Source organism: Larus michahellis, chromosome 6, assembly GCF_964199755.1.
Source record: "Larus michahellis chromosome 6, bLarMic1.1, whole genome shotgun sequence".
In the NCBI taxonomy this organism is placed as follows: Eukaryota; Metazoa; Chordata; class Aves; order Charadriiformes; family Laridae; genus Larus; species Larus michahellis.
This window is the reverse complement of record NC_133901.1, coordinates 28,156,530-28,181,763: the sequence shown is the minus strand read 5'-3', so window position 1 is coordinate 28,181,763 and position 25,234 is coordinate 28,156,530. Positions and strand designations below refer to the sequence as shown.

At 49.1% G+C, this 25,234-nt stretch overlaps 1 protein-coding gene across 4 annotated transcripts in view; it reads right to left on the bottom strand.

Moving 5' to 3' along the window:
* The window catches only part of FGF12 (fibroblast growth factor 12), a 248,594-nt gene that overhangs the window by 88,395 nt on the left and 134,965 nt on the right, over window positions 1-25,234 (bottom strand). The window contains exon 1 of one of the 4 annotated variants that reach the window (XM_074591101.1): window positions 16,384-16,590. The exons of the other annotated variants lie outside the window; for them this stretch is intronic. Within the exon in view, the coding sequence (XP_074447202.1) occupies window positions 16,384-16,582 (199 nt within the window). The 5' untranslated portion in view covers window positions 16,583-16,590. Of the gene's footprint in view, window positions 1-16,383; window positions 16,591-25,234 lie in introns of those variants that run through there. 4 annotated transcript variants of the gene reach the window in all.

The window sequence follows — 25,234 nt, the reverse complement described above, 5'->3', positions numbered from 1 at the left end:
CAAACCCACAGCAAGGAACCCTATACTCTACCAAGTGCTGTAAGGTGGCTCAATCCAATCCAAACCCTGAGCTCCAGAGAGCCAAGGAATAGGGCACAATGCTGATTTCCAGCTGAGGCTCCATTGTGGAAGGCAGTCTGCTATAGCCTCATTTCTTGCAATTCACCGAACACCTCTCATTAAGGCAATATGATTACCTGAGGCTGCAGCAAGCCAGACCCCCCTCTGCCTTGGGCTGGGAAATCTAAAAAGACTCAACAAGACCCTACTCACAGAAGTCACCTTAATCGGAACTCTCCGAGTTAATGGTAGGGATCTCAGAGGGGCTGCTTTTCATCTATCTCTTGAAAAGACGAAGGGCTTAGTGACCTTTCAGGGATTTGAGCCACTGGCTTCAAGGATTCTTGCAACTCATAGCGATGCTCCAGTTGGCAGGCAGGCCTCCACTTGAGCTTGCTGGTGCAGAACTGCTTCTAAATCCACTCCAGAAGTTACCGTGCTGGGTGCCAGCAGTACTCTGTGTTAGTTATGGCATAAACTCTGTAGCTCTGGGGGTTACTGTTCTCCGCACAACGAGCTGTCGAACAACAGAGGACTCTGCTAGCTCAGACGGCAAGCAGCCATTTTATATTCAGCAACCTGCAATGAGGCAGAAGGAAGGTACCGGCTGCGTGATTTCGGCAGAACACTTGCCCGTTTGTTTGCTCTCTTTTTCTGCAGTGGGACACACTCTGACCCAGCACCTCTGCCTGGTCTTAGCACAGCAATGCTGTCAGAGATGCCAGCAGCAGGCTCCTGAAGCAGTCCCTCTGGTACCCGCTAAGGACACTGGTCCGGCAAAGGCAGGAAGCATCTCCAGCCCTGATGTGAACCACGGCTGGGCACAACGCTGACTCTCTGCTGTGCCTGTGCAACAGTTTTGCTGAGGATGTGACTGCAAACATGGGAACTGTAATACATCTCAGGAGCATATTTCACCTAAATGTTCTTTAAACATTTGTTTATTGCAATTAAACATTTTAGCCTGGAATTTACACATTCCATTATTCTTATTTTCCCCCATTCAGGCTGCAGCTGTCATAATGGGAGGTTGATTTATGACTCACCCAACCAGCACTCAAACCCTTAACGCACCAAAACCAGCATTCAAGTCAGAGCGTAAACTGCTCCTAATTTACTTAGATTAACTCCACGTTTAAAGTGCCACTGCAGAAACTGCAGTTCCCCTCCCCTGAAAAGGATGGGTTCCAGAACACTCGATATGTCAAATACTGCAAACACATACAGGCAGAGAAGGGCACCGAAATCCCTCCTTCAGAAGTACAGTATTAATGAAGGCTTGTATTAACTCGGCACAAAAACGCATCAGTGAGCTCCATGCAGATTACTATGGTGACAGGCATCAGCACAGAACTCAGGGAGAAAGAGAAGATGAAAAGCTGAGGGAGAAAAATGTTGGGGTTTTTTTTCCCAGCCAGGAGCTACTAAGTTCTCAGGGTGTTTGTAGTTAAGATGAAGTAAGTGGCTGTCTCCAAGTAAATGCCTCACTGTTGGCATAAGTTTAATAGCTCAACTCACTACAATGATTCACTGAATCCACCCAAACTGGGAAGCTCAGGAATAACAGCACTTGCAGCTGCGCTGGGAGCTGCTGCCCTTGAAGACCAGGGGTGCAGCTCTTCCAAGCTGTGACCACGGCAGAGCGTGAGCCTTTAGCCGATGCTGCGCACGGGTGTGTGTGACTGCACCTGCAGTGAGTTGGGCACGAAGCAGGTCGAAGCCTCCTGAGCCACACGCGGGAATCCTGGAGGACACTCCAACTGTGTCACTCGGGTGCAGAGGTAGGAAATCCTGCTGCAAAGCGCTGAGCATTTTCAGCTCCCACAGGAGCCACTGACTGCAGAAAAGCACACAGGCGGAGGGAGGGAGGATGTTTCCCAGCCCCATAAAAATGTTTTCCATAGCTTCTGTGGCTACACTCAGCAAAATTGCTCAGAGCAGAAGGACACACTCTGCCTCAAGGAAGCCTACAAGCAGGTGGCCTGGATGGACTGGGCAATGCAGCCTGCAGCATCCTGAGTAACAGGCAGGGAGAGGACAAATGAGCTGCAGAGCCGAGGGAGGTGAGCAGCGTTGGTGGGCATTTGCATTCGGATGCCTCCTCAGGCTGCCCGCCCGGACATCAAGTCATGGTGGGCAACGGTGGCTGCCCAAGCATTATGAGGGGCTCCACAGCAAAGCCAGGCATCCAGCCCCACCTTGCAAAGCTGCCACGACAGATACCAGTTTAGATACAGCCATTCAGCTCAACACACGGGCGCATCACCCAGCCTGCGAGTAGGATGGAGAGATGCAAACGGACTGACACTAAGACTTATTCCCAAAGTCTGTGACTCTGGGGACACTGAACAGTTGATCCCAGCTCCTTTCCCGCTAATGCAGAATGAAGGCCATGCCCAGCTCCAGTTCAATGTGATTACGGGGTTAGCGTCACCCTCCAATTACAGGGAATTTATTTTGAGAAGAAAATGACTCTGGGACAATAGGGCTGCATGGCACACTCGTGTATTTACTCATCTCAAGTGCAAATCTCCACCCAGGGCTAATAACTACAGAGAGACAACTGGTGTTTCCAGGATGCGTTACATGAAATAACAGGCTGTGCTGACAGGGGTGGCCTCTGCGTTTGAAGGACAAGCTTCCAAAAATGACATTTCCCTAACTCAGAGGGATGATGGGCTCAAGCCAATGACAGCACCCATCAAAGCTGTCACCATCAGTGAGTCACTAGAGCAGAATGGCACCTTGTAGGCAAAAAGAGCATCCAGAGAAGTGATTTCCTTTCCTGTGCTGATGCCTGCAAGGAGGAATAGTAATTAGCCCTCCAGCACTGAGCACAGCTGCCTGCCTGCACCCTTTCTACCAAGGAGGAGACATGCACAAAGCTTTGCACTACGCCTGCTTTGCTCTTACAAAGATAAGTCCCTCCAGGGAAGTCTACTTCTCACTTGTAGAGTAGGTGGAAAGGATGGGGTTGCACAGCACTGGCATTCACACGGGCTCTCCCATGTCCAGGGAATCAGCTTTACACGGATATTAATATAAGTCCAAGGTAAGGGGCAGAGAAAGGAATCATATAACGCATTGAAAATCAGGGGTGCAAGATGAGACCACTGCTACGTGTCTCTCCCAGACCCCCCTTTTCCTAGGAGCCTATGGATGTTAGGACTTAAGAGACATCACCCTGCAGCTCACTCGCTCCCCAGGCTCCTGACCTCATGCGACAGCCACCTAAGGTCCAAGGCTCAAGGACAAAGAGATCCAAAGTCTTTGATGGGTTTTCCTAGAAGGTAAATGCCAAACTAGTGTCCATGATACATGAGCTACTCATTCTGAGCAGTCCCTGCACACAGGCTAAGGATGAGACCACCATCTCCAGCACTGCCGGGCCAAAAGAGGTCCCCCAAGACCAGTGCAGGTGAAAGCAATGGGGTGGCAAGGGGAAGAGGACTGATGGCCTAACTGACACCAGTTATTTTGGCACAGAATTGCTGACTATTTGTGGATGAAATTGTCTAGCTGAATATTTTGATGAAAAATTCAGAGTAAGAGCAGCTGAAGCTATACACAAACTCCATCTCATTAACGGAGAAAAAAAGATCTGGAAATGGTAAAAGTTTTGATTGTCTCTTTAGAGACAATGTTTTATTTGGAAATGTAATGAAAAAAAAAAGATGTTAAAAGAGTTGGAGATGAAAGTCAAAGTTTCATTTTAAGTAGACTGAAATATTGCATTGGATCTGAATCCCCTCCTCCCTATAAACTTATTTTATTTGACCAGAGAACTAAAAAATCAATTCTTAATACAGCTGTACTCTTGGGCTTGTCTTTGCCTCCCCCAGGACACAGTTTGTGTTGCTCTGTTGATCCAGTGTGTTTTACCAGCAGTCAAAATTTCAAAACATTTCCCTGTAAAGGGCAATCTTCTACACCTGTATTGACTTGAGCTCCAATGAGAAGAAAACCAAAGCCTGACAGAAACAGAAAGCATAAAAGAGAGATGTAGCGCTGTTCCAGAATTTATGCAGGGTGAACTTTTTCAGGTAAGGGAATTTAAAAAATGAGAAGTTTAATGGAAAAGAAGTTGTAGCTACAGCTCCTAAGCTGTCAATGCCTTGGCTACCGAAGGTTACAGCATGCTCATAAGTATGGATAGCAGAGCACGCAAGATATATTATTTATTTTGAGGAACACCCTGCAATTATTCCTGACATATTGTGTAATTAGGCAAAATTACAACATATTCACCCAGAGCGAAACAGAGGATAGCATAAATATTATGTGTGAGCCCACAATCACGGAGCGCATTTCATTTTGGTGCAAACGTGACTCCATGAACCAACCAAGCGTGTACTCCTTCATGGTGGCTCCTCCCTGGCCCCCATGGGTTGTGACAGCTCGCAAGCGGGCACCCACAAAGGGGAAACATCGGGAGTAAAATCCAGACCTTCCCTATGCCAGCAATGAGAGCTCAAGTGCTGCAATATGATTTAGCAAACGTGTACCTCCATCCTGCAGAGCTTTTAGGTTGAGGGATGGTTGAGCCCAAAGCTCATACCAGCGAAGAAGGGGTCACAGCTATGCTGTCCCCAGGGGATGTGGGAAGGGAGGCTTGCAGGATGATGCCTGGAGGTGCTGCTTGCTGGGCTTTGCTGCCTGGAGCTGGCAGGAGGGAGAAGTGGAAAAATAGCTCTGCCCTCTCCCTACACCTGCAGCACCGCTCACCCTACAAAAGGGGATGGAGGGGGAGAGGGTTTCCTACAGGGCCACGCATCACCCAGACGAGTCCTGAAGGAGTTCTTTGATGGGTGAGAAATCCAGGGCAAGCTTGTGGCAGCACTTTGCCGCTTGTACAGTTAGAAAGGCTGTGTTGTGTTTTGTTGACTCCAATGTGCGACATAAAACTTCTTCACTGTCAATTAAGCAGATTTCTTCCTGGTTTCCTACAGAGATTTGGTTTAGATATTAGGAAATTCTTTCTAGAATTTGCTCCATGGGAAGATGTAGAAGACAGGTTAAAAAACATCTGTCTGGGGAACGTACGTCTGGTGTCAGTGCAGGGCTGCGGTTGGACTAGTCTGCCTTGGGGTCCCTTCAGCCTTGCTGCTAGGTGACCACGACTTGGTGACATTATCACACTTCTACACCCCGAGTTTTTGAAGGGTTCCACAACAGAGTCCCCGGCTCCCCTCACCTTGAAGTGCCCCACGCAAGGCACCAGATCACTAATAGTCCTCACACGAGCAGAGCAGACGCCATCCCTGCTGTTCACGCCTGCCACGACGCTGTGATTTGTGCTATTCTCAGATGCTAAATCTCTCCGCTTGCCCCATCAATCCAACAGGCTTGAAATACTGCAGAAGCGCCGAGAAGTCCCTCACACAAACAAAACACACCACGGAAACGGCTACGTCATTCTTCCACCCCACTCCACACACCTAGAAAAGTAAATTCATTAAAACAGAAAATAGACGGAACATGCTATCAACAAGCACTGAGCAGAAATGAATCACTTAAGATGCTATTGTCTTGGGGAGGGTACCTGGTCCTACCAGACCAGACCAGACAGAAAAGCCCTGGGTAGTCACTGGATGGCAACTCAGGGTAAAATTTGGGTCCCAGTGTCACTCTGCAAGCGTTCAGTAACACCAGGCAATAACGTCCCCTTTTGCTACGGTATTCCTCATGCGCTCCCGCAGCATTTTCCAAGGGGATGAGAGGTGTGAGACTCCTTTATTTAACAGGTAATGAGCCTGTGATGTGGAAAAATTAAAGCTTGAATCAGTCAGGTTGTACTATAAGATATTATTTTTATCACTGCACTAATGCAGCTTAAGCATTCCTGTAGCAGTTTGCAAGCATTTTTTGACCCAAAATTATGATGTTACTGAATTTCGACAGATCTTACACAACACCCAGATGCATAAAGAAAATATGCTGCTTGTGCCACTCTGGTTTGAAACATTACACTTCAGAGAGCAAGATCATGCTAAAAATGGCCCAAACCCACCATGTGACTCAAAGTTCGTTCTTCTTTCCTTTTGCTTTGTGAAAATACACCTTTTTTTTACCTGCAGAATGATTTTAATTTTCCATCTGAGCCAGAGGTTTCCTTCAACCTAATGAAAACCCTGGCAGTGCAAGAAAGCCATCGTCCGCCCCATTCCATCTAAAGCTCTGCTTTAAATAAGGCTGGGGTTTCAAGGTTCGAATCTCACTACAAACACCTCATTCCCGATGTCGGGCAGCCACGAGGACTCCAGCGAGACAGGCAGGTTCACAGCCTGCCCTGTTGCTGTCTCGGAGGAGCGCTGCAAACAGCAAGCTCCCTCCCCGGGGATGAGTGTGCTCAGGATGACACGGTGCAGATGGAGCCCGAACAGAAAATCTGCCTCTCCAACAGGTCTCCAAACGCAGCTCCTGCTCCTCCAGCTGCCCGGGAGCCACTCACCCCCTGAGAGCTCAGGAGCTCTCAAGCTTCACCTGGTGGTTTCTAATCATTCAGGAGCCACTATCGGGCTCTAGCTTTAGAAACTAAAATTTATATCATAGGAAGTATATCTGTGTTTTTGAAGAAAGAAAAATAGTAGAAGAAATGTTTACGGAGAAGATAGGAGTGGCACAGAAGGAAATGAAATAACAACCAAAATAAATGTTTATAAATTTTTAAGTAACGATGCTGTATGTTAGCCAGCAGGGAGACCCTGTACTGAAGAGCATAAAACCAAACTACAAAAGGACAGCAGAGCTCTGGTGGTTACACCGCACGCTCTGCCAGCCCTGTTAGCCACTGTCACAGAAAATCCCCACAAGAGCATGATGTCAGTCACCAGAGGATGCCCGCACAAACGGCTGCAGATCGATAACCGAGGCGGAGGGTGCAGGCAGCCAGCAATTTAGACCCCGATCCGGTTACAGGAGCTGTGCCAGGGAAAGGACCGGCTCGGGAGCGGGTGGATGTTCCAAGTCCCTCACCTGCCAATGTGTGATCCCTGCATCTCCTGCAGCCCAGTGGCTCCCAAGTCCCCGGGGAGCATCCTTCAGCAACCGCTGTATGCTTCCCAACCCCGAGCCGGTCCCTGGAAGCCAAAACCACTGTGTCTTTTTGCTAATTTCTACCGCTTTTCAATTTTCTGGAAGACGTGGACTGGCTTTTTGCAGCCTGGCTTCACTTGCCGCAGTCCTGTACTGCTTGACCTTTTGCAAACAGTTTTGTTTTGGGGAATGAAGGAATCGTATTTATTTGGCAGTTCGGACAATATGAGTAGCAACTGCTAAGCAAAGAAACTATCTGTGCAGCCAGAAAAGGTAGGGGACTGCAAACTATGCTGTTCTAGATAAATATCAATTAAGTGAGCATGTTCTGTTAACCCCGAGACCTGGCTCTTTTCTACCTTCATTTCAATCCAAAATGCTTAAATATTTCAAGAAAGGAAGGTTCTGGGGTTTTTTCATCTTTATCATGATCCCAATCAGCTTTCAGCTTGGAAAGAGGAACAAGTTACAGAATTATATTGCCTCTCTGAGGATATTTTGCCAGTTCACAGCATGCAGCCGTCCACTGGATGTAACACATCCCCTTACCAGAGCACGCTGCTGGAGGGGAGACAGGAGTGCCACGGGAGAGAGCTCTGCACAGCACGCTCCATGGATGATGCTGTGTGATGGGGGCAAGCTCTCTGCTCTCCATCCCTGTAACAGCTTTATCTAGCCCTGGATCTTCATCCTCAAATCCAGCCCCTGGCCATTGGAGGCAACCAGTCATTTCCCATCCCCCCTTTTCTGACATCTATCAATGGAGCCAAGCACTCCAAACATGAACCATCGCACTGAAAAGAGCCCAGGAAGAAAGCTGGGGAGCGCGGGCAGGTGGCAGCATAACCGCTCCCCTCCTTTCACCACGGCTGCCCACCTTCTGGCCAGAGAAGTCCCACAGGTCCTCAGCTGAGGGTTTCTTTTTGGGAGCATGACAGTGCCAAGGACCATTCAAAATAGAGTTCATCCTTGTGCTTGGTAATGCTGAAAGAGAATGGGGCACTGATGCAAGGCAAACTCTGAAGCAGGTGTCCCTTGGACAAAATCCCCCCTTCTTCCCACATACAGCTTCAGGCGCAACAGATGAATGTGCTGCCAAGAAGAGAGAGGAGCTGCTACTGCTACTACCCTTCTTGCCCTGACCCAAGCCAGCGTCTACACATGAGCAGGACACTCTCCAAACTTAAAGCTCTACTAGGAGCAACACAACCCTGTACAGCATCTCCTCAGAGGGACCCCAGGCACAGCGGCACAGGCACCTCCCCATGATATTGGGGGAAAGCGACAAACCCAAAGCCACAGAGCAGCTGCAGGAACAGAGCTGCGAAGCCCCATTCAGTGATGATGCTGTTTCCAGCACTAACCCCAACCTCGCAGCCCAGCACACTCCCTGGGGAAAGGGCAGAAAGCAGAAATGCCCGGAGGCGCTGCATGGAGCCAGCCTTCCCCATCGCTCCAGGAACCAGCCAGCACCTCATCCCTGAGGACAAGAAGGGCTCAGGGCTCAGGCCACCACTCTGCCTCTGAGCCCGTGTCTTTGTCCCTCTGTCACCTTTAGCCAGGACATTCTGGAATAAGCGGAGGACAGCAGAGGTGTCTTGACAGGTGTCAGGGCACTTCCAGCTGAATTTTCTCAGCAGCCACATAAGCTCCATCAGGGTTTCGGAGAGCCCCAGTTCAGTGCCGGGAACAAGCAGGCAGATATTTGTCTATGCTGCAGCGTGGGGGCTGGAAAAGCCGGAGTGGTCTGCCTGAGCAGTGAATACCACAGTCGTGTTCCACAGCTCTCTAGAAAGCTGCCTTCTGGTTTACCATTTAAAAAATGTGTCGTTGCTGCTATTTTCAGAGACAGTACTGTTGGGAAGCTGTAGCCCTACAGCCCTGCTACCATGCTGCAAAAATTCAACGGCCACATTGACTCCTCTCAAAGCACAACACCCCCCAGTTAAAAAGAATTTATTCTAGGAGCCCCCGCTAGCGGTGTTTGCTGGGTGAGGGGCACAAAGTGTGTCCATGGCTCTATTACAGCTTTTAATAGAAATGCAAAGTAAAATCAGCCTCCGGAAAGGCCAAGTTATTTCAGAATTGTGCTACGTGCCAGAACAGGGTAAAGGTAAAACAATAGATGTAGTAGTTTGCTTTATACCCAGAAAGGATAATGTATTACTACAAAGAATATTGTGTTAGCTAGGGAATAGAGACAAACCATGCATTAAACAGGAGAAGAGAGTATAAAGGTACCATTCCCTGATAGACTGCAGTGTCTGCAGCCCAGGTACAGAGTAGAGGGTTGTGGTACAGGTCACTTCACAAGAGACTTCCAAGATTATGGCACACCAGTAATGCAGCCATGCAACGATGCTAGGACAGAACACGGGAACACGGAGCGAAGAGAAATGTATGTGTATTTAAAGGTTAGTTCTCTGGAGCTGCTTTCCCTGAACTGCTCTCTTGGACACCTTCTCCTGCCAAGCCGCGGAGCTTGCAAATATGAAAGGGATGTCAATCTCTTACATGTTTTGCTTGTTAAAATTCTTGCTTTGATTTTAATAATAACAAATCACAGCTTGGCTTCAACTGTGCGGGAGTAGGAAACTCCTAGAAATAATGTGCACATGACTGTTCAGAGGGATAGATCAAATGGAACGAATGCCAGAGGGATGGAACAAAGGGCTACCTGGCCACCATGCTATCTGGCAGTTCATGATGTGCCCATCTGGGGAGGGGACAGAAGAAAATAAGCCGAAGTGAGTTTGCACTTGCTCCTCAACGAAGTGAGACTCACGATTGTGTTTGTCTCTCACAGGAGCGAGATTCTTACAATCTCTTCAGCTCCCATGGCAGCTCTGCCCTCCATGCTGCCCAAGTCAAGCTGTTGAATTATTTTTATAATAGATATCTTATCTGTTAAAATATGGTAAAAAATATGGTAAAAAAAAGTATCTGGCCTACTGAAATTATTCTAAATTCATGCTGAATTCAGGGAAGGAAGGAAGGAAGGAAGGAAGGAAGGAAGGAAGGAAGGAAGGAAGGAAGGAAGGAAGGAAGGAAGGAAGGAAGGAAGGAAGGAAGGAAGGAAGGAAGGAAGGAAGGAAGGAAGGAAGGAAGGAAGGAAGGAAGGAAGGAAGGAGGGAAGGAGGGAAGGAGGGAAGGAGGGAAGGAGGGAAGGAGGGAGGGAAGGAGGGAAGGAAGGAAGGAGGGAAGGAAGGAGGGAAGGAGGGAGGGAGGGAAGGAAGGAAGGAAGGAAGGAAGGAAGGAAGGAAGGAAGGAAGGAAGGAAGGAAGGAAGGAAGGAAGGAAGGAAGGAAGGAAGGAAGGAAGGAAGGAAGGAAGGAAGGAAGGAAGGAAGGAAGGAAGGAAGGAAGGAAGGAAGGAAGGAAGGAAGGAGGGAAGGAAGGAGGGAAGGAAGGAGGGAAGGAAGGAGGGAAGGAAGGGAGAAAATCTTGTCTTCATTTCTGTTTTTGGAACTCAAGCTTTTGTTGTTTTTTTTTCAAAACATTTAATTTAGAAGTATACCTGAAAGTTAAAGATATATACACATACAAAAATCCTCCAAATGAAATTGCACTTTTCTTTTTTTCCAAAGAAAAATCAGTTATATCAGTCAATGATAAACTGATTTATAAGGATCTTTTATTTTATGGGGAGGGAAAATAATCACTCATGAACCTCTTTTCACCCTGACTTTTTCATTTGGCTGGTGATGGAGGAATCAATCATTTGTATTGCTCTAATGGTGAACCTCCTCTGCTGGTAATGATTTTCACTGCTCCCACAAGCACAGCTACCCCTGCGGCCATGGGGAGAGAAGATATCCATCCCTCTAGGAGCTTGGATGACTTCCATGGATTTTCTTGGCATCAACCAGTCCAGAACTAGTACGAGGTGGCTTACTGACTGACATGCTCACCAGCAAGCTGTTGCGAAGCGGGCTGGCCGCTGAGTTTTCCATGCTCCAGAGGAAGTCCTGAGCCTGCAGTTCTTCCCCAGATTTTAGAGCGGAGGGTTCGGGGTTGCTATCGGACCCCCCCTGGTAACCGAGCACAGACACACACCGTGACAGTCACCACATCTGCAAGTCACGAACGTGTGCGATACCACCCCCGGGGATCAATTTGGTAAAATGAAACCCATCTGCCGAGCTGTCACGAGCAGGAGGAAGCCTTTCCCCCCCTCCTGATTATTTCAGCATTCATTAGCACCAGCGGGTGCAGAAGGAGCTCACAGCACCAACGGCAGACCTCACCGACAGACTGCCCCAAGCAAGAAGGATGCACGCCTTCAAGGTTCTGCCCCTTCCCTTTGACATTCTCCACGCTCGTGTTTGGCTGGCCACTTGGCATTCCTGCCCTCCTCTCAGCCAGTACATCTAAGAACTCTTACTGGCCACCAATGCCGGGATTTCCAGGCATTTCCATTCCCCCCAGCCACTCAGAGATGGGGCACAGCACCAAATTCTGCGGAGGAGCAGGCAGAAGGATGTGATGGACCCCGCCTTGGCTGGGCGCACACCCAGATGTGTATACACACCCTATGGAAAAGTGCTGGGATCCATCCTGAATCCTACTGCAGACGGCAGCTATGCGCTGAGAAAACGTAGCTGGCATCAGGACACTAGCAACAGAGGGGCCAAATTCCACAGGTTAGGCAGATATTACAGCTGTTCTGAGATGAACAAGTCCATAAAAGAAGGCAAGGCGTATGACAAATTTAAGGGGGAGCTAAAAAGGTGGTTTTTTTCATGAGCTTCAATCATAATTTTCAGCCTGCATGAAATCAGAAAGGACTTTAGGATTTAATTCAGGGAATTTAACAGCTTGCAGAGATGACAGACTTCTCAAATGTTTTAAATGAATCTCCGAATGAATAAAGTCCTTGTGTCCTTCAGCTAAAGTTCCTCTTATATTTTCCTTATACTGCTGCAAAAATATCCACATACTTAGATTTTAAATTCCAAATCTCCATTTATTATTCAAAATGAAAAACACCACAAAGGGAAAACATGTTTTAAGTTACTGCTTTTTTTTCTATATGTGAGCCATTTTCTTAACTTTGGAAGAAGCCTTTAGATTTCCTTAAGGAAAAGCATCCTTTCCCTGGAGGAGCACAAAATATACATAAGAAAGGGAAAAAAAAAAGGGAAAAAAAAAACCAACACAGAATTTTTTTTCTTTTTCCTGGGGTAAAAAACCTGCTGGAGACTGAACTCTGCATTCTGAGCTGGAAACTTGTCTACAGAAGCAACGCCTGAAGGGACGGAGACGATGCTACACCAGTGCCTGGCACTGCCTGACTCAAAGCCGCCTGAATCCAAATACGATTACCTCAAGCAACGACACCCTTTCAGCGGGCTTCACTCAGATAAAATTCCCACCAACGCCCACAGATGCTGTGTCTGATGCTCCAGCCTGTTGCCCTTCGTGCAAGGCCCCCAGTGCCCATGGCAGGATAGAAAGGCAACTCCACCTCAGCTTTCTAGGGTAAGCTCTGCCCAAGAAGAAGGTTGGTGAATCAACAGCCACAGCTTTCACAAACAAGCCGGACCCACCAGCCCAGGGCTTCCAGCCTGCTCCAAAACAGCTGAAGAAGAGATGAAGAAGCTGCAAAGGGGATGCAACTACTTGGCTCAACCATTTGTTGGCAAAGAAGTCACATAGAGCTGCTTTGTCTAGTCTTCTGCATTCACGTCTTGGCTCTATCATTCCCTGATGAAGGATCCATCTCTTGAACCTGCACCAGAAAGCCACGCCATGCAGCAATTTATTTTGAATCCTCTATCAAGTTACTACGGTCAGAGCAAAGTACATCATTTAATCTTTTCTAGCTGTACTTTGTACGTACAATTGTACAGGTACTGTTCACCATACACATATTTTGCTTGGCACCTACACAATTGCAGCCAATGACCCGTACTAATTCACGATAATGAGATTAAGGCCATGTGTCCAAATTTTCAGCTTAGTCCACAGCACTCAACACCCTTATTTGGCCTATCTTAAACTGAGAAATCCTATCTTAGAGCCAAATACAGGCAAGAGATATAAAAGAACACAGAGCGTGCATGAGAGAGAACTGCCTTTGCCCGTCAAAAAGGCAGATGACACTCGTTTCACAATATGGTGCTTATTGCAACTAACAAATTAGACATTTCTGCAGTCTGTTTTCCCTAGGAGCTGATAGCTTTGATTATACAAGATGTCCCGCACAGACCTGGTTCCCCGTAGCTTGCCAAAACCCACGACTGCTCATGCCCACCACGAAGGGAGCCTGAACTTCTACTGGGTGCGAATTCTCCCTTCCCATACGAGAGCAGGAGTATTTCACTCTTGCTTCACACAAGCTGCAAAACGAAGCACAAGGTGCCAACCAGTGCAAAATGTAACTCTGCTCACACACATTTCTACTGAGTATTTTAGTTAGAGCGTCGTTTGAGTCACATATTAAAAAAACACTTAATTGACGTACGCTCACACAGTTACTTTTGCAAAAGCAAAGAGCAAAGGGAACATGAACCGCCACGGGAGCTGTATTTCTGTAATGGTGCAAGTAGCTACAGCTCCACCATTGCCGCATTGTAACCTCACTGGCAGCGGGGGCCCAAAGCCCGGCGTGCTGGAACCAGCAGCAGGAACTAGGTCTCTGTGTCAGGTAACTGCTCCGTGCCTTGGTCTCGCCTTCTGTAAAATGGGAAGAATCCTCTCCGTTTGGTAGAGCCTGTTGAGTACTGGAGATGAAAATCACTCTGTAAACATGAAGTATTTTGACAGTTACTCCCCATAGCCATAAAATGAGGTCATGTTTAAAAACGTAAAGATAGTTCCCCTCGAACCGTACCATTTCCAAATGGGATTGTACCCCTTTTGAACATGGATGTTTCTCACATTCCTTTCACTGACTTGCAAACTACTGAGCCAGCATATCATTAAGTACACATAATCACTGGGGTTGTGGGTCACTGCACAATGTATGCACATTTCTTTAAACCAGTTTCAATTAATTTGCATATCATTTTCTATGCAGAAGAGCAACTCTGCAATGAATAAGTTATCCGGGCACAATACACTCCCTGAATAAACAATCCAAGTAGCAGCAAACCGAGCGGCATACTGCCTTCTGAGCAGTGTACCTGAGTCCAGGAATAGGATGTACCACTGAAACAAATCCCTATTTAAAAGATGGATAAACTAAAACAGACACCACCCATAGCCTAGGAAAGTTTTTTAAAGCAACTTAATTCCTCTACTTTATTTTATAAAATGAATACAGTACTGGTTACGAGTGATTGACTGACAACTCTAAAGACTGAACAGGTCTATTTTTACAGCACTAAGCAGCATTGATCCTTCTTCTAAGTCAATAAAAAGTTTTCCTTAAATCATCCTGGTCTGTAAGTTATTGAACACCTTCCTCAGCATGGAAGTCCGTGCAAGTTGAGGGAATTCTAAGAATTCATCAATTCTTCACAGGTATTGAGTGAGTGCAAAGGACGCAGAATTGGACCTGCACAGCTGGGAGGGCTGTGGTAGGATCAATTCAATAAAGACTCACCAACCGCACCCTGCTGTAAAAGTCACCCAAACTTTAATGCGACGAAGCATCTTGAAATCTAGGTAACAGGTCTAGACTTCCTACCCTTTTTAGTCCTTGGGGGACCTCATTCAATAGGAGATGGAGATGAAGCAGAACGAGGAATGGGAAAAAAATTAGTGAGACTCCCAGGTGTCACTCTTGATGCTACAAAGAGTGATTCCTGAGACAAAATGACCACACTTTTTGGGCAAGAGCCATCTTTGGGGCTAGGCTCACAGGTCAACTAACACATAGGATGGTCCAGCAAGATACCACTCATCATAACTTGAGAAAAAAAAAAAAAAGGCAACTTTTTTCCCTTTGAATATTTCAAGTCATGCTGTATTTCAGATATTTTGCATCCTCTTTTGGTAACTGCTTTAACAGACCACTAATGAGTCTGGCTTTCACAGCCTAACCCATGCACTGCAAGCCCTGAAGCGTTTTGCTAGCTAAATATAGTCCCTGCCCCACAGCAATCCAGAGTAATTATTCTTTTCCCTTTGGTGGCAACAGTAAGTGGCCTTCTATGGTGAGAGGCTTTCCCCCTATTTCTTTTTGTTCCTCACTTGAGCACAGGTTACGTACCTCAACCTACAGACCAGAAGAGCAGCCCCCAGCTAGCTCTGACACTCTGCTGTAGAGTCACGACTGACAGACTTCAGATGTGGAGAAGGGGCTTCATGAAGAGACTAATCAATAAACAAAATATTCATGTACATGGAAAACGTGGGAGGATTACACAGGTTGATGGTACATCCCGAAGAGCTGAGTAAACGAGTATCGCTCTTTTTTAACAGTGATACTAACGGACACCTGAGAAAAGCACATGTTCACAGCAGCTTCTCAAACCAATCGCTGCTTTCTTACCTTAGTGGTGATTTATAGCAATGGAAAAAAAAAAAAAGGAAGATGCAAATAATAATTCCACTGAGAAATCACAGAGGGCCTACTCTTGCCAGGTAGTTCTCACGCCTACCAAGGACAGCTGAGAGCACAAAGCATTGCTCAGAACTGAAACTGTGGGTGGTGGGACTCCGTCGTGGAAATGTGAGCAACACGTACACTAGGGCTGAAGTTTTCCACAAGGAACCAAGACACACACAAAGACAAAGGAAAGAAAGGAAAAAGAGACTACCCCAAAATGCATTTCTAGGTCCTTGCAAGCTCGTTGTTAAATGCAACAGTCGTGCAGCTGCCATCTAGAAAGCTTTCTGAGCTCATGAAATTCCCTGTGCAACTCTGCTCAAGAAGTAGCACTTGATGGATCTAGTTATCAAATGACCACAATTCTAACTGATCCTCAGTTTATCGATTTCCTTGTCACTATGCAGAAAATAAGAGGAGACTGTTTAAAAAGCATACCTACAGAGAGGTGGAAAAATACAATTTTGGTTTAAGGTAGGACGGATTAAGCTGCAGGGTCTCTCCTGCCGGAGGACCCACTTTGCTCACGCTTCGGACAGCGGCAGTGGGATGCTGGGGATGCTGGGGCTGCTCTCTGCCCACCCACCCCACCAGCCCGGGGAAGGAGACCCTCCAGGACCCAGGCGAAAGTTGAGCGCGGAGCAAACCTGTCCCCAGACGGCACCTGGCGGTGCCAGGGGAGCCCCGGGACCGGCCGGGCCGCCTCCCCGCCCGCGGGGCAGCCACCCCGGCGGCTCCGGAGCTGCCCCACCCTGCAGAGCGGGTCCCCACGGCCCCGGCCCGCCGTACTCACCCGGTCTCCTCCTCACCGGCCTTTTCCTGCCGCTGCAGAAGCGCACTTTGCTGAAGACCCCCAGGACGTGCCTCTCGCAGAGGGAGCGCCCGTCCTTGCTCGGGCTGGAGCGGCGCTTGGAGGCGGACACCCGGTCGCTGTTGGACTCCCTCGCCTGCCGCTTCTGCCGGATCAACGAGCTGGCGATAGCCGCTGCCATCGCCGCTCATGGGCCCCCCCGGCTCCGCTCCGCGCCGCTCCGGGGGGCGCCGCCCGGGCGCGCTGGGGCCGAGCCGCCGCCGCGCCCCGCGGGGACGGGGAACGGGGGACACCCCGCTTAACGCGCTGCAGCCCCGACTCCCGGCGCCGGGGAGGGCTCAGCCGGCCAGGCGGAGCAGGGCGCCCGGGCTAACAACCATGGCTGGCCGCCGGACCCCGCCGCCCATGGGTCTGTCCCCGGGGAGCGCAAATCCCGGCGCGGGCGGCCGTCGGCGAGACCCCCCGGCCGGGCTGGAGGCTCCCCCGCGCCTTGTAAATCCGGGAGGCGGCTGCCCCGCTTGCAAAGATCCGCCGGCGGCAGCTGTGTCCAAAGGAGGGGAGGGGGGAGGCGCGGAGGATCCGCGGGTCCCTGCGGCGCGGATCCGCTCCGCCCGGGCGCAGGCGGCGGCGCTTCCTCCCGCCGGCCGCCCTCCGGCGAGGGGCCGTGGGATGAGTCAGAGCCCCCGCGGCCCGCGGCCAGCCCCGGCCCCAGCGCGGTGGCTCCGAGGCGCGGCGCGGCGATGCGCGCACATGGACGCGGCTCCGCTCCGCTCCCGCGGCCGGGCTCAGGGCGAGCCGCGCTGCATTTCTGTTTGCACTCCTCCTCTTCCTCTTTTCCCCCCCTCCCCACTCCGCTCGCAGAGAGGGCGGGAGGGGAAGGAAAAAGCAGCCACGGGAAAAAGCACCAGGCCAGCAAACAAACAAAAAAGAGGCGATACAATAAAATTAAATTTAAAAAAAAAAAAAAAAAAAAAAAGAGGCGCCCCGGCCGCGGGTGCGGGCTCACATCGCCGCAGCTCGGCACCCCGGGCTCACAGCGCCATGGCTGGCGCAGCTCCCCCAGCCCTGCTCGCCGCCTCTGCCCCGGCAGCGGCTCTCCCCGACGGCAGCAACCCACATCGTCCGGCCCGGCGGAGGCCGCGGAGCGCTCGGCACCGGGGCGGTCCCGGCCCCGGCTGCCGCGGCGGGAGGAGCGATGCGAGGCGGGAAGGAAGAGGAGGAGGAGAAGGAGGACGAGGTGGTGGAGGGCGGGGGGGTGCGGCTGCCGCTGCTGCTCCGTGCGGGGCTTAGGATGCTCCGCGGTGCCGCCCGACGGCGGCGGGGCGAGGAGGAGCCGAGCCGCGCCCGCCGCCCGCCCGCATCCTCCGGCCCGGCCCGGCCCGGGAGGGGGAAGGCCGGGAGGGGGGGGGGAGGGAGGGGCCGGGGATGCCCCCCCCGGACGCCCACGCAGCGCGGGGTTGCTGCCAAGGCGGCGGGGAGCCCCGCGGCGGCCGGGCGGGTCGGTGCCGGGCTGGAGCCGGGGCTCCGGGTTCGGGGAGAATTGCAGCTGCTCCCGCTCGCCCTCCTCTACGCAATCGTACGTGATCGAGGTTTGGATGAGAAAAAATCGCGCAGGCAGAGGGAGGCAACTGCAGCTCCGCCGCGGCTCTGCCCCGCCGCCCGGGCAGCCCCCGGGCCGGCCCGCCGCCCCCGCGGGGAACCGGGCTTCCCCGGAGCCGCAGCCCCACCCGTCCCCTCCGAGGGAGCCGCCTGCGATTTGCGCAGCCACCCCGGCCATTGCTGTAGGTGCCCGAGCACCCAGCCTCAGCAGCCGAGCATCTCCGCGGCTTTCCCTGCTTCTCCGTGCAAGCAGAGCCAGGGCGACAGCCCCCGGCGCCCCAAGGGCTGCGCTGCCGGGGAAGCGGGGGGGGTCGGTGCCTCGTCTGGGGAGCCCGCAAGCCCACTGCGGTGGTGGGCAGCACCAGGCTGCCTCTGGTGCCAGCCGTCCCAAGGCACACCACCAATTTATCAGCAGGTGCTCCCGCATGAGCTGGGCTGGCTCCCTCGTATCTCCAGCCGCAAACCTGCACCGAGCAAAATTTAAGATGCAGAAATGTGTCTCTGGTTAGCCAGATAAATAACTGCTGTTGCTGCCATAAGAACGGCGCTCTCCATATTTCAGGTCCAGGTTACAGCTAATGAGCGTACGGGAGGAAGGTGCTGAGCAAGGTATTTTGGGGGAGCGCACAGCGGTCAGGGTGGAGGGAAAGGGGATCTCGTCTGGGAAGAGGAGACCTGCCCCAGCTACACTGTGGGAAGTACCAGTGGCAGGATAAGACTGAATCGAGCCCTGTGTGCTGTACGGATGAAGCATGTACCCGGTTGAAGAGGGCACTTTAAACCAGTTGGTGACACCCCCTGGGAATTACCAACTTAAATAAAATAATCCTTGTAACTACTTTGTTGCAAGAACTTCAGTTCTCAACTATTACAATGTATTGAAAAAAAAAAAAAGGCAACTGTAAAAACCACCCACTATGTCCATAAAGATTAACTAAACTCTGGCATTTCTTCCTGATTTAATCCCTGTGCATGCCAAAAGGAGATGGAATCAGGTCCTCCAGAAGAGAACAGGGAAGGAAGATATTGAAAACCATTTGGGAGATATAAATGTTTGGCTGTTGATCTCTTTTTAACTGCTGCCAACTTTTTTGAGCAGATTTCACTGTCCCAATCAATAAAGATTTTTCTTCCCTTTCCTGTAACTAAAATGCTTCATATTTTAATTTTCTCTGCCAGATTATTTCACTTGACATCAAAGAATGTTGCAGTACAAGGTACAGGCATGGCCTAAAGAAAGCTGTTTGCAATCAGAGAATCACTGTCTGAACTGCCAGTGAATTATCCAAAGCTCCATCTTCAAAGGATGTGAGCAAATCTGATATCTTCCCCAGAAAGAGGTTTTCCATCTATATATAAGGATACTTTTTTTGCCTGTAGTCTTCAAATCTCTGGTGAAAGAACGCTGTTTTATACCTCCTCATATTAGACAAGTTTCAGTTATTTTGGCACGCGGCTAATTTGTTTTCTTGTGTAGCTGTAAACTAGAAGCAGCAGCTCAGCACTTAAAAATGATCCTAATCAGTAATAAAGTTGGTGACACGTTTGGTTTTTGTTGGTTTTTTGGTTTGTTTTTTTTCTGGTGATTTGTGCATCTGAAAAGAGAGTTGCTGCAGCTCTAAGAATAAATGCTTCTCCCAGGTCTCTGTCTCTGCAGTAATGGAATTAAATTGAAGCAAAGCTTGTGAAACTGAATTTAATGTTGCGTTTGCTAACACGCAGGTCTGTTTTTATTTATAGATGGCCAAGGAGTCCACAGGGTTTGGTTCTGAACGCGGGCACAGTGCCATGAACACCTAGTGACATTACTGGCATGCGCATCTGCTCTGCACCACTCTGGATCTTGCCCCAACTTCACATTTTCTGAACAGCCCATGCTTTTACAAACACCAAAGCAGCCCAGAGTGGTCTTGAGCTGGAGAACTGAAGGCCATTCTCATCATGCACTGCGTCCCTCCTGCACTGTCCTTCTTGCAGGTGAAACATTACCTTAGGTGGGCTGCCGAGTAAAACAGAAAAGCCTCCAAGTGCTTTGGTCGCTGCCATTGGAAGTTCTCTCCTTCAGCTTTCATTCGGATAAACAGGGCTCAAAATATCTCCCATTTTCTTCTGTATCAGATGTTCCTCTTTGAGGGTAGTGCAGCCTACACTGTTCCATACCAGCTAGCTCCTGCTGAATCCAGGGGCATTTCTCACTGCTGACAAGGGAAGCTGAATTGTTTGACCAAACTGAGCCAATGTGGCATTTTTTCTTACGGTGAATATTTTTTTTACATGTTTATCTATCTATATTTAATATAATAATCTCTGTATTATATAATTATTATGGCAATTTTTCTCCCCTGCCTCTTCTCCCCTGGGCTCCCTCCTCACCTCCAGTCCCACTCTGGAAAGCTGCACAGCACGCACTTTGAAGAGGGAAGGAGAGAATAGCACTGATTCATAAAATGAAGAAGCAAGACAGTGTTTTGATCACGCTGGAGGGACATGGCCAATGCTTCTCCTGCACTCTGTGGAGAAAGGCCCCATCCCGCGCCCCGGAGCAGGCAGAGGGTCAGACTCCTCACGGCTGTTGGAGAATCAGGCTCACAATGCTTATTAAATGTCCCCACCTAAGCACGCAGGAGCCTATGCATTAGGCACTCGCTGTGGAAGAAGGCCAACATAAACATTTCAAGACACTGTCATTTCTGAGGTTTTGCTCACTTGATAAATAAACTCTTCTGTCCTCAGTGCTGAGGTTTAAAACAAAGGCCTGGCTGAATTTCACAGCTTTGGTGGCTTGAACAGAGAAGAGATCTAGAATTGCATTCCCTTACCTTCCTAAACAGAACAATCTATCTAGGTCAAAACGGAGGTTATTGGCATCTTTCCTTAGTGAAGTGCAATAATTCCCGCAGGGTTGCTAACAGAATATCCTGTTTATTTTTCATAGAGCCTTCAAAAGCCATGGGCTATGTTCTGTAGATTCAGTCATTAGGCATATCTCTGCTTTCCTAATTCTGTACACAGAGAGCTAACTACATACAGATAGATGTATACGCAGTTTTTTTGCTGTTTTGTCTGCATAGCTACTGAAAATGCACACCTGAAACTTAAGGAAAAGATTTAAATTTAATACCACTTTTAAATGTACATGCGTATTGCTGTAGTTGAATAAGGAAAAAGAAAGACGCCCGTCTCTGGCCAATAATTATGAATGGCCTAATTCACCATTTTACAGCAGCATAGCAACAAATCTCTTCCAATAGGAAGGCACTGTTGAGTTTGAAAGTCTGCATGCAGACACCTCTTAAGAATTGTACCCGATTTCCACGCTGTGTAAATTACATCTAAAGTGTGCATTGCCAGGGCTGCTTATTAAGCAGAATTAAGCCCATATCCATGTTTTATTAACTTTATTCTTTACAAGGTAGCCCCCTTGTTGCATGTCTAGCATAATTAAAATTCATGCAGCCTTGGCATTCCCCAGTCTTTCTGTGTGGGTGGATTTTTTTATTTTTTATTTTTTTTAAAAAAAAACCACGCCTGGGTAACCTGATAAAGAAAAGACCTTACAGTATTTTGCTCATTTTATGAGCAGGATAATTCTGTTTACAATGCATGGTTTTATATCTATGTTTGGATGCCTAATAAGAATTCACATGGCCGCTTAAAAATATGCTGTTCGGGGAGAGAGATCTGGCCCTAAAACAGCAGCGGAGAATGAAAACTGGCTGGCTTTCTGGGCTTTTCTCGCACAGCTGAGCGCTGAGCTGACTAGGCCTTTTAATAAACACAGAAGAGCCTGCATCATCTGATTGCTATATTAAAATAATTTATTTAATGGGCCCCTCACCCCCTTTTTTTGGCTTCAAAGATTCAATTAAAACAAAATTTGCAACTCATCACGAGAAGTCTTCATTAGCCTACCCAGTGTCTTTAAAAACAGCTCTAGCCTGGGGAAAAGCTGGGCTTGTCTGTGTCTTAGAGCAAGTGGCAGGTAAGCAGTCACGCAGACTGCAGAATGAAACCGCTGCTGCAAAAACAGGGCCACAGGCAGCACCAACACAACAAAACCAGCTGGAGCCCAGAAAAAGAAATAATTCTACTCGGCTTGTATATGTTCATATATATTTTGTTCCTTTTTAAAAGAGGATTTCTACTTAACACAAGGTTTTATTTCTCCTCAGTGACTTGTTGCGTGCACCAGGTGGAGGCAGGGGAACCCAAGAAAGCTTTGCTCGGCTGAAGGCAACTGTGGCTATCGAGGAATGAAAATGCCACGTTGCATTTTTCTTCCAGAAGCCTCACGTATGGCTGAACAGGCTTTGTCTCCTGGGTTCTGGAAGCACCTGCTGGAAACAGCAGGAAGGGACACCATCTAGGGTTGATTCTGCTGCCTGTATCTTGCTGTAAAGGTTGTCTCCCCGAAACAAATCCTGAAAAGGAGTAGCAATGGGGGGGGCATCTGAAACCACTCCCACACATGGAGACCTCCCTGCAGACAGGTCAGTGCCTGTCCCACATGGCTCAAGATGGGCTCATCTCAAAGCTGCTGTTACCAGCCCACCCCAACAGTCCTGTTCATCAGCCATTCTGATGTTGCCTTTCCCGATGGGATCAGGGCATGAAAAACTGCCGTCCTTATAATGATGTGCTCCAGTTGTGGCTTCGGTAGTTATGGCAGGAGTCCAAGGGAAAGGGCCTGCAAACACCTGCCCGCTCACAGCTCCCCCGCAGCACTTCAGTCGTTAGGGCAATGCAGGGAGGAGGCCTCGCTGAAGGGTCTCCAATCAAGGAGCGATGAAAGGGTTGGTACTCTACTCACAGATAGCCTTGCGCAAGGCAGAGCTGAGAGCCCTCTCTTCCTCAGCAAGGGACACACAGCCAACCAGCTGCTCCAGGCTTAGAAGCACCCACCTAAGCATACCTCCTTGCCTGTACTATAGCTGCTGAATTTGAAAGACAGGACAGACATCTGCCTCCCTTCCATCCTCCCTCCACCTCCTCTTCCTCACTGGTCTCCTCCCAACATTCAGCAACTCCCTCTATCCGCCGCCTTAGGGACTTTTTAACCCATGGCCACCCATCTAATAGCCCTAAGCCACAGGAACTTCAAGGAAGAGAGGGAGAGTGTGGACTTAAGATTTCATGCCAGGTCTTAAGTCTGCATTCACAGCATCCAAGGCAGAGGAAAAGACCACATCCCTTGGGTTTTTAATGCAGAGCAGGAGCTTGAGACTGAAATATGTGAAACAGCCCCCATTCAACAACCCCAGTTGCGAGCCTGAGACTGAATACACACACATCATGTCCTGCTCTGTCTGAAGCAAAGTCCTAGCCCTCAGACCTCAGGATAGCAGCACTTTCAGGAAGAGGACAACTCCTACAACCTGCCCCTCCCTAGAAGAGGCCGGCCATCCCCATCGCTGTCTTTGAATGCTATTTGATGACAGCCTGTAGCCCATTTCAGCCTATGCTTTCAATAATGCAAGAGGCACCAAGTTCCCATGGACATTGAACTGGTTGTGTCTAACTTTACATCTCATTTGCCTGAAGGCGATGTGGTCTGGGTTGAGAGGGGAGAGTGACAGTGCATTTTCAGGCCCAGGGCCTCCAAACCCCTGGGCTCAGAAGGTCTAAAGGGCTGCCCATGCTTTTTCCCCCTCCATGGGAGGAAGGAAAGCTCCTCACGCTGTGAAACCTCCTCACGTTGTAACCATGCAGCCAGACACTGATTCTAACCAAAACCATTTTCAAGGGTGTCGGGAAAAGCCTTTCAATTTAAAGTTTCTATCAAGCTGACTTTGCTGAAAGTCAAACATATCCTTCCTGATTAGATCTTGGCTGAGGCAAAACAGCCCGATTATGTGATCGAGAATGATAAAAAGAAGGGAGGGAGAATGAAACCCCTATCGCGTTCCTCCAGCAGGGCTGTGGGACCGTCTGCTCCACAGCAAGCCAAGGCCTGGAGATTGGACACATCAGCCTTGTTAATGCACGTGTGTTGCACTGGCATAGGCCAAGAGAGGAGGAAGAGACAGAAGCTGTCAAGGAAATATAAGAAAGTCTCTCCAGACCCATAAGTCTATCTGCACATAATGGATTCTTCCAAACCTAAAGAAACCTTGGGAAGTTCCCTGACCCAAAACTTCACTTGTCCCTTCATGCAGCCTCCAAATCCATAAGAAGCCCAGCACTCGCATCCTGAGCCAGGTCACATCTCTGATCCTGCTGGGTCAGAAGAGCAATGCTTCAAAGGCGCAGCCCATTGCTCTCTCACCCAGCAAAGACTCCTTGCAGTTTGGAGAGCTCGTGGGAAATGCAGTGACTCTGACAAAACCTGCCATCAAGCTCTGCAGAACAGGAGTGCTGGGACATTAATCCTGCCCTCAGGATGTCTCTGAAGTTACATGCATCCAGATTGCATCTTACTTAACCAAACCTGCTTATTTCTCCCGCATACTGCAAGGGCATACACAACACTAAATGTAAATAAGAGATTACAGCTGTCATACGCCTAGGACAAGGTTTGAAGACTTCCTCACCCCCCGCTGACCTAAAGTGCTGGCTAAAAAGGATCTGGGTGAATACATCACTTCCCACACATACCCCTGGCCTCCAAACACACCTCTTGCTATTTGCATTGGAATTTATTTCCCTTCCCAGCAATAAATCAACTTTTTTATCTCCCCAGTAAAATGAAATCCCATGTCCTCTCTCCCCGGACTCTCACAGCTACTGCAATCCAGACACTAATAAAGATATCAGTGGCCTGGAAGCAAACCTAAGTTTGCCAAGGATACAAAGACTAATGCAGTAGTAATTAATGATCGCAGCAGGTCTGGTGAAGAGACTAAGCTGAACTGACGTGGAAACTGAGTTCATAGAAACAAGTTTCATTTTAACACAGCCAGATCAAACCTCTGGGGATAAATTGTGCAGTCTGCATTGCTTAAGACCGGGCACTTTGTTTTTTCCCAGAAAGCAGTGAATCTGGGAACCGGGAACCATGAGAGAGATACAGCCGAACAGGCGCTTTCTCCACAGACCTGCAATTAGGAGAGCCCAAGTCCATGGGTGCACGCATGGAGCAACGGGGAGCAGAGAAATGCTCTGTCACATTTGTACCCAGTGCAGCAAACACCGGCATCACAGAAGTCACAAAGTCTGGTTGCTACACTTCAGAAGTGGCAGGGATCAGAACATAGCTCCAAGAGAGTCTGTGATAGAATATGGGTATAGTGAAACG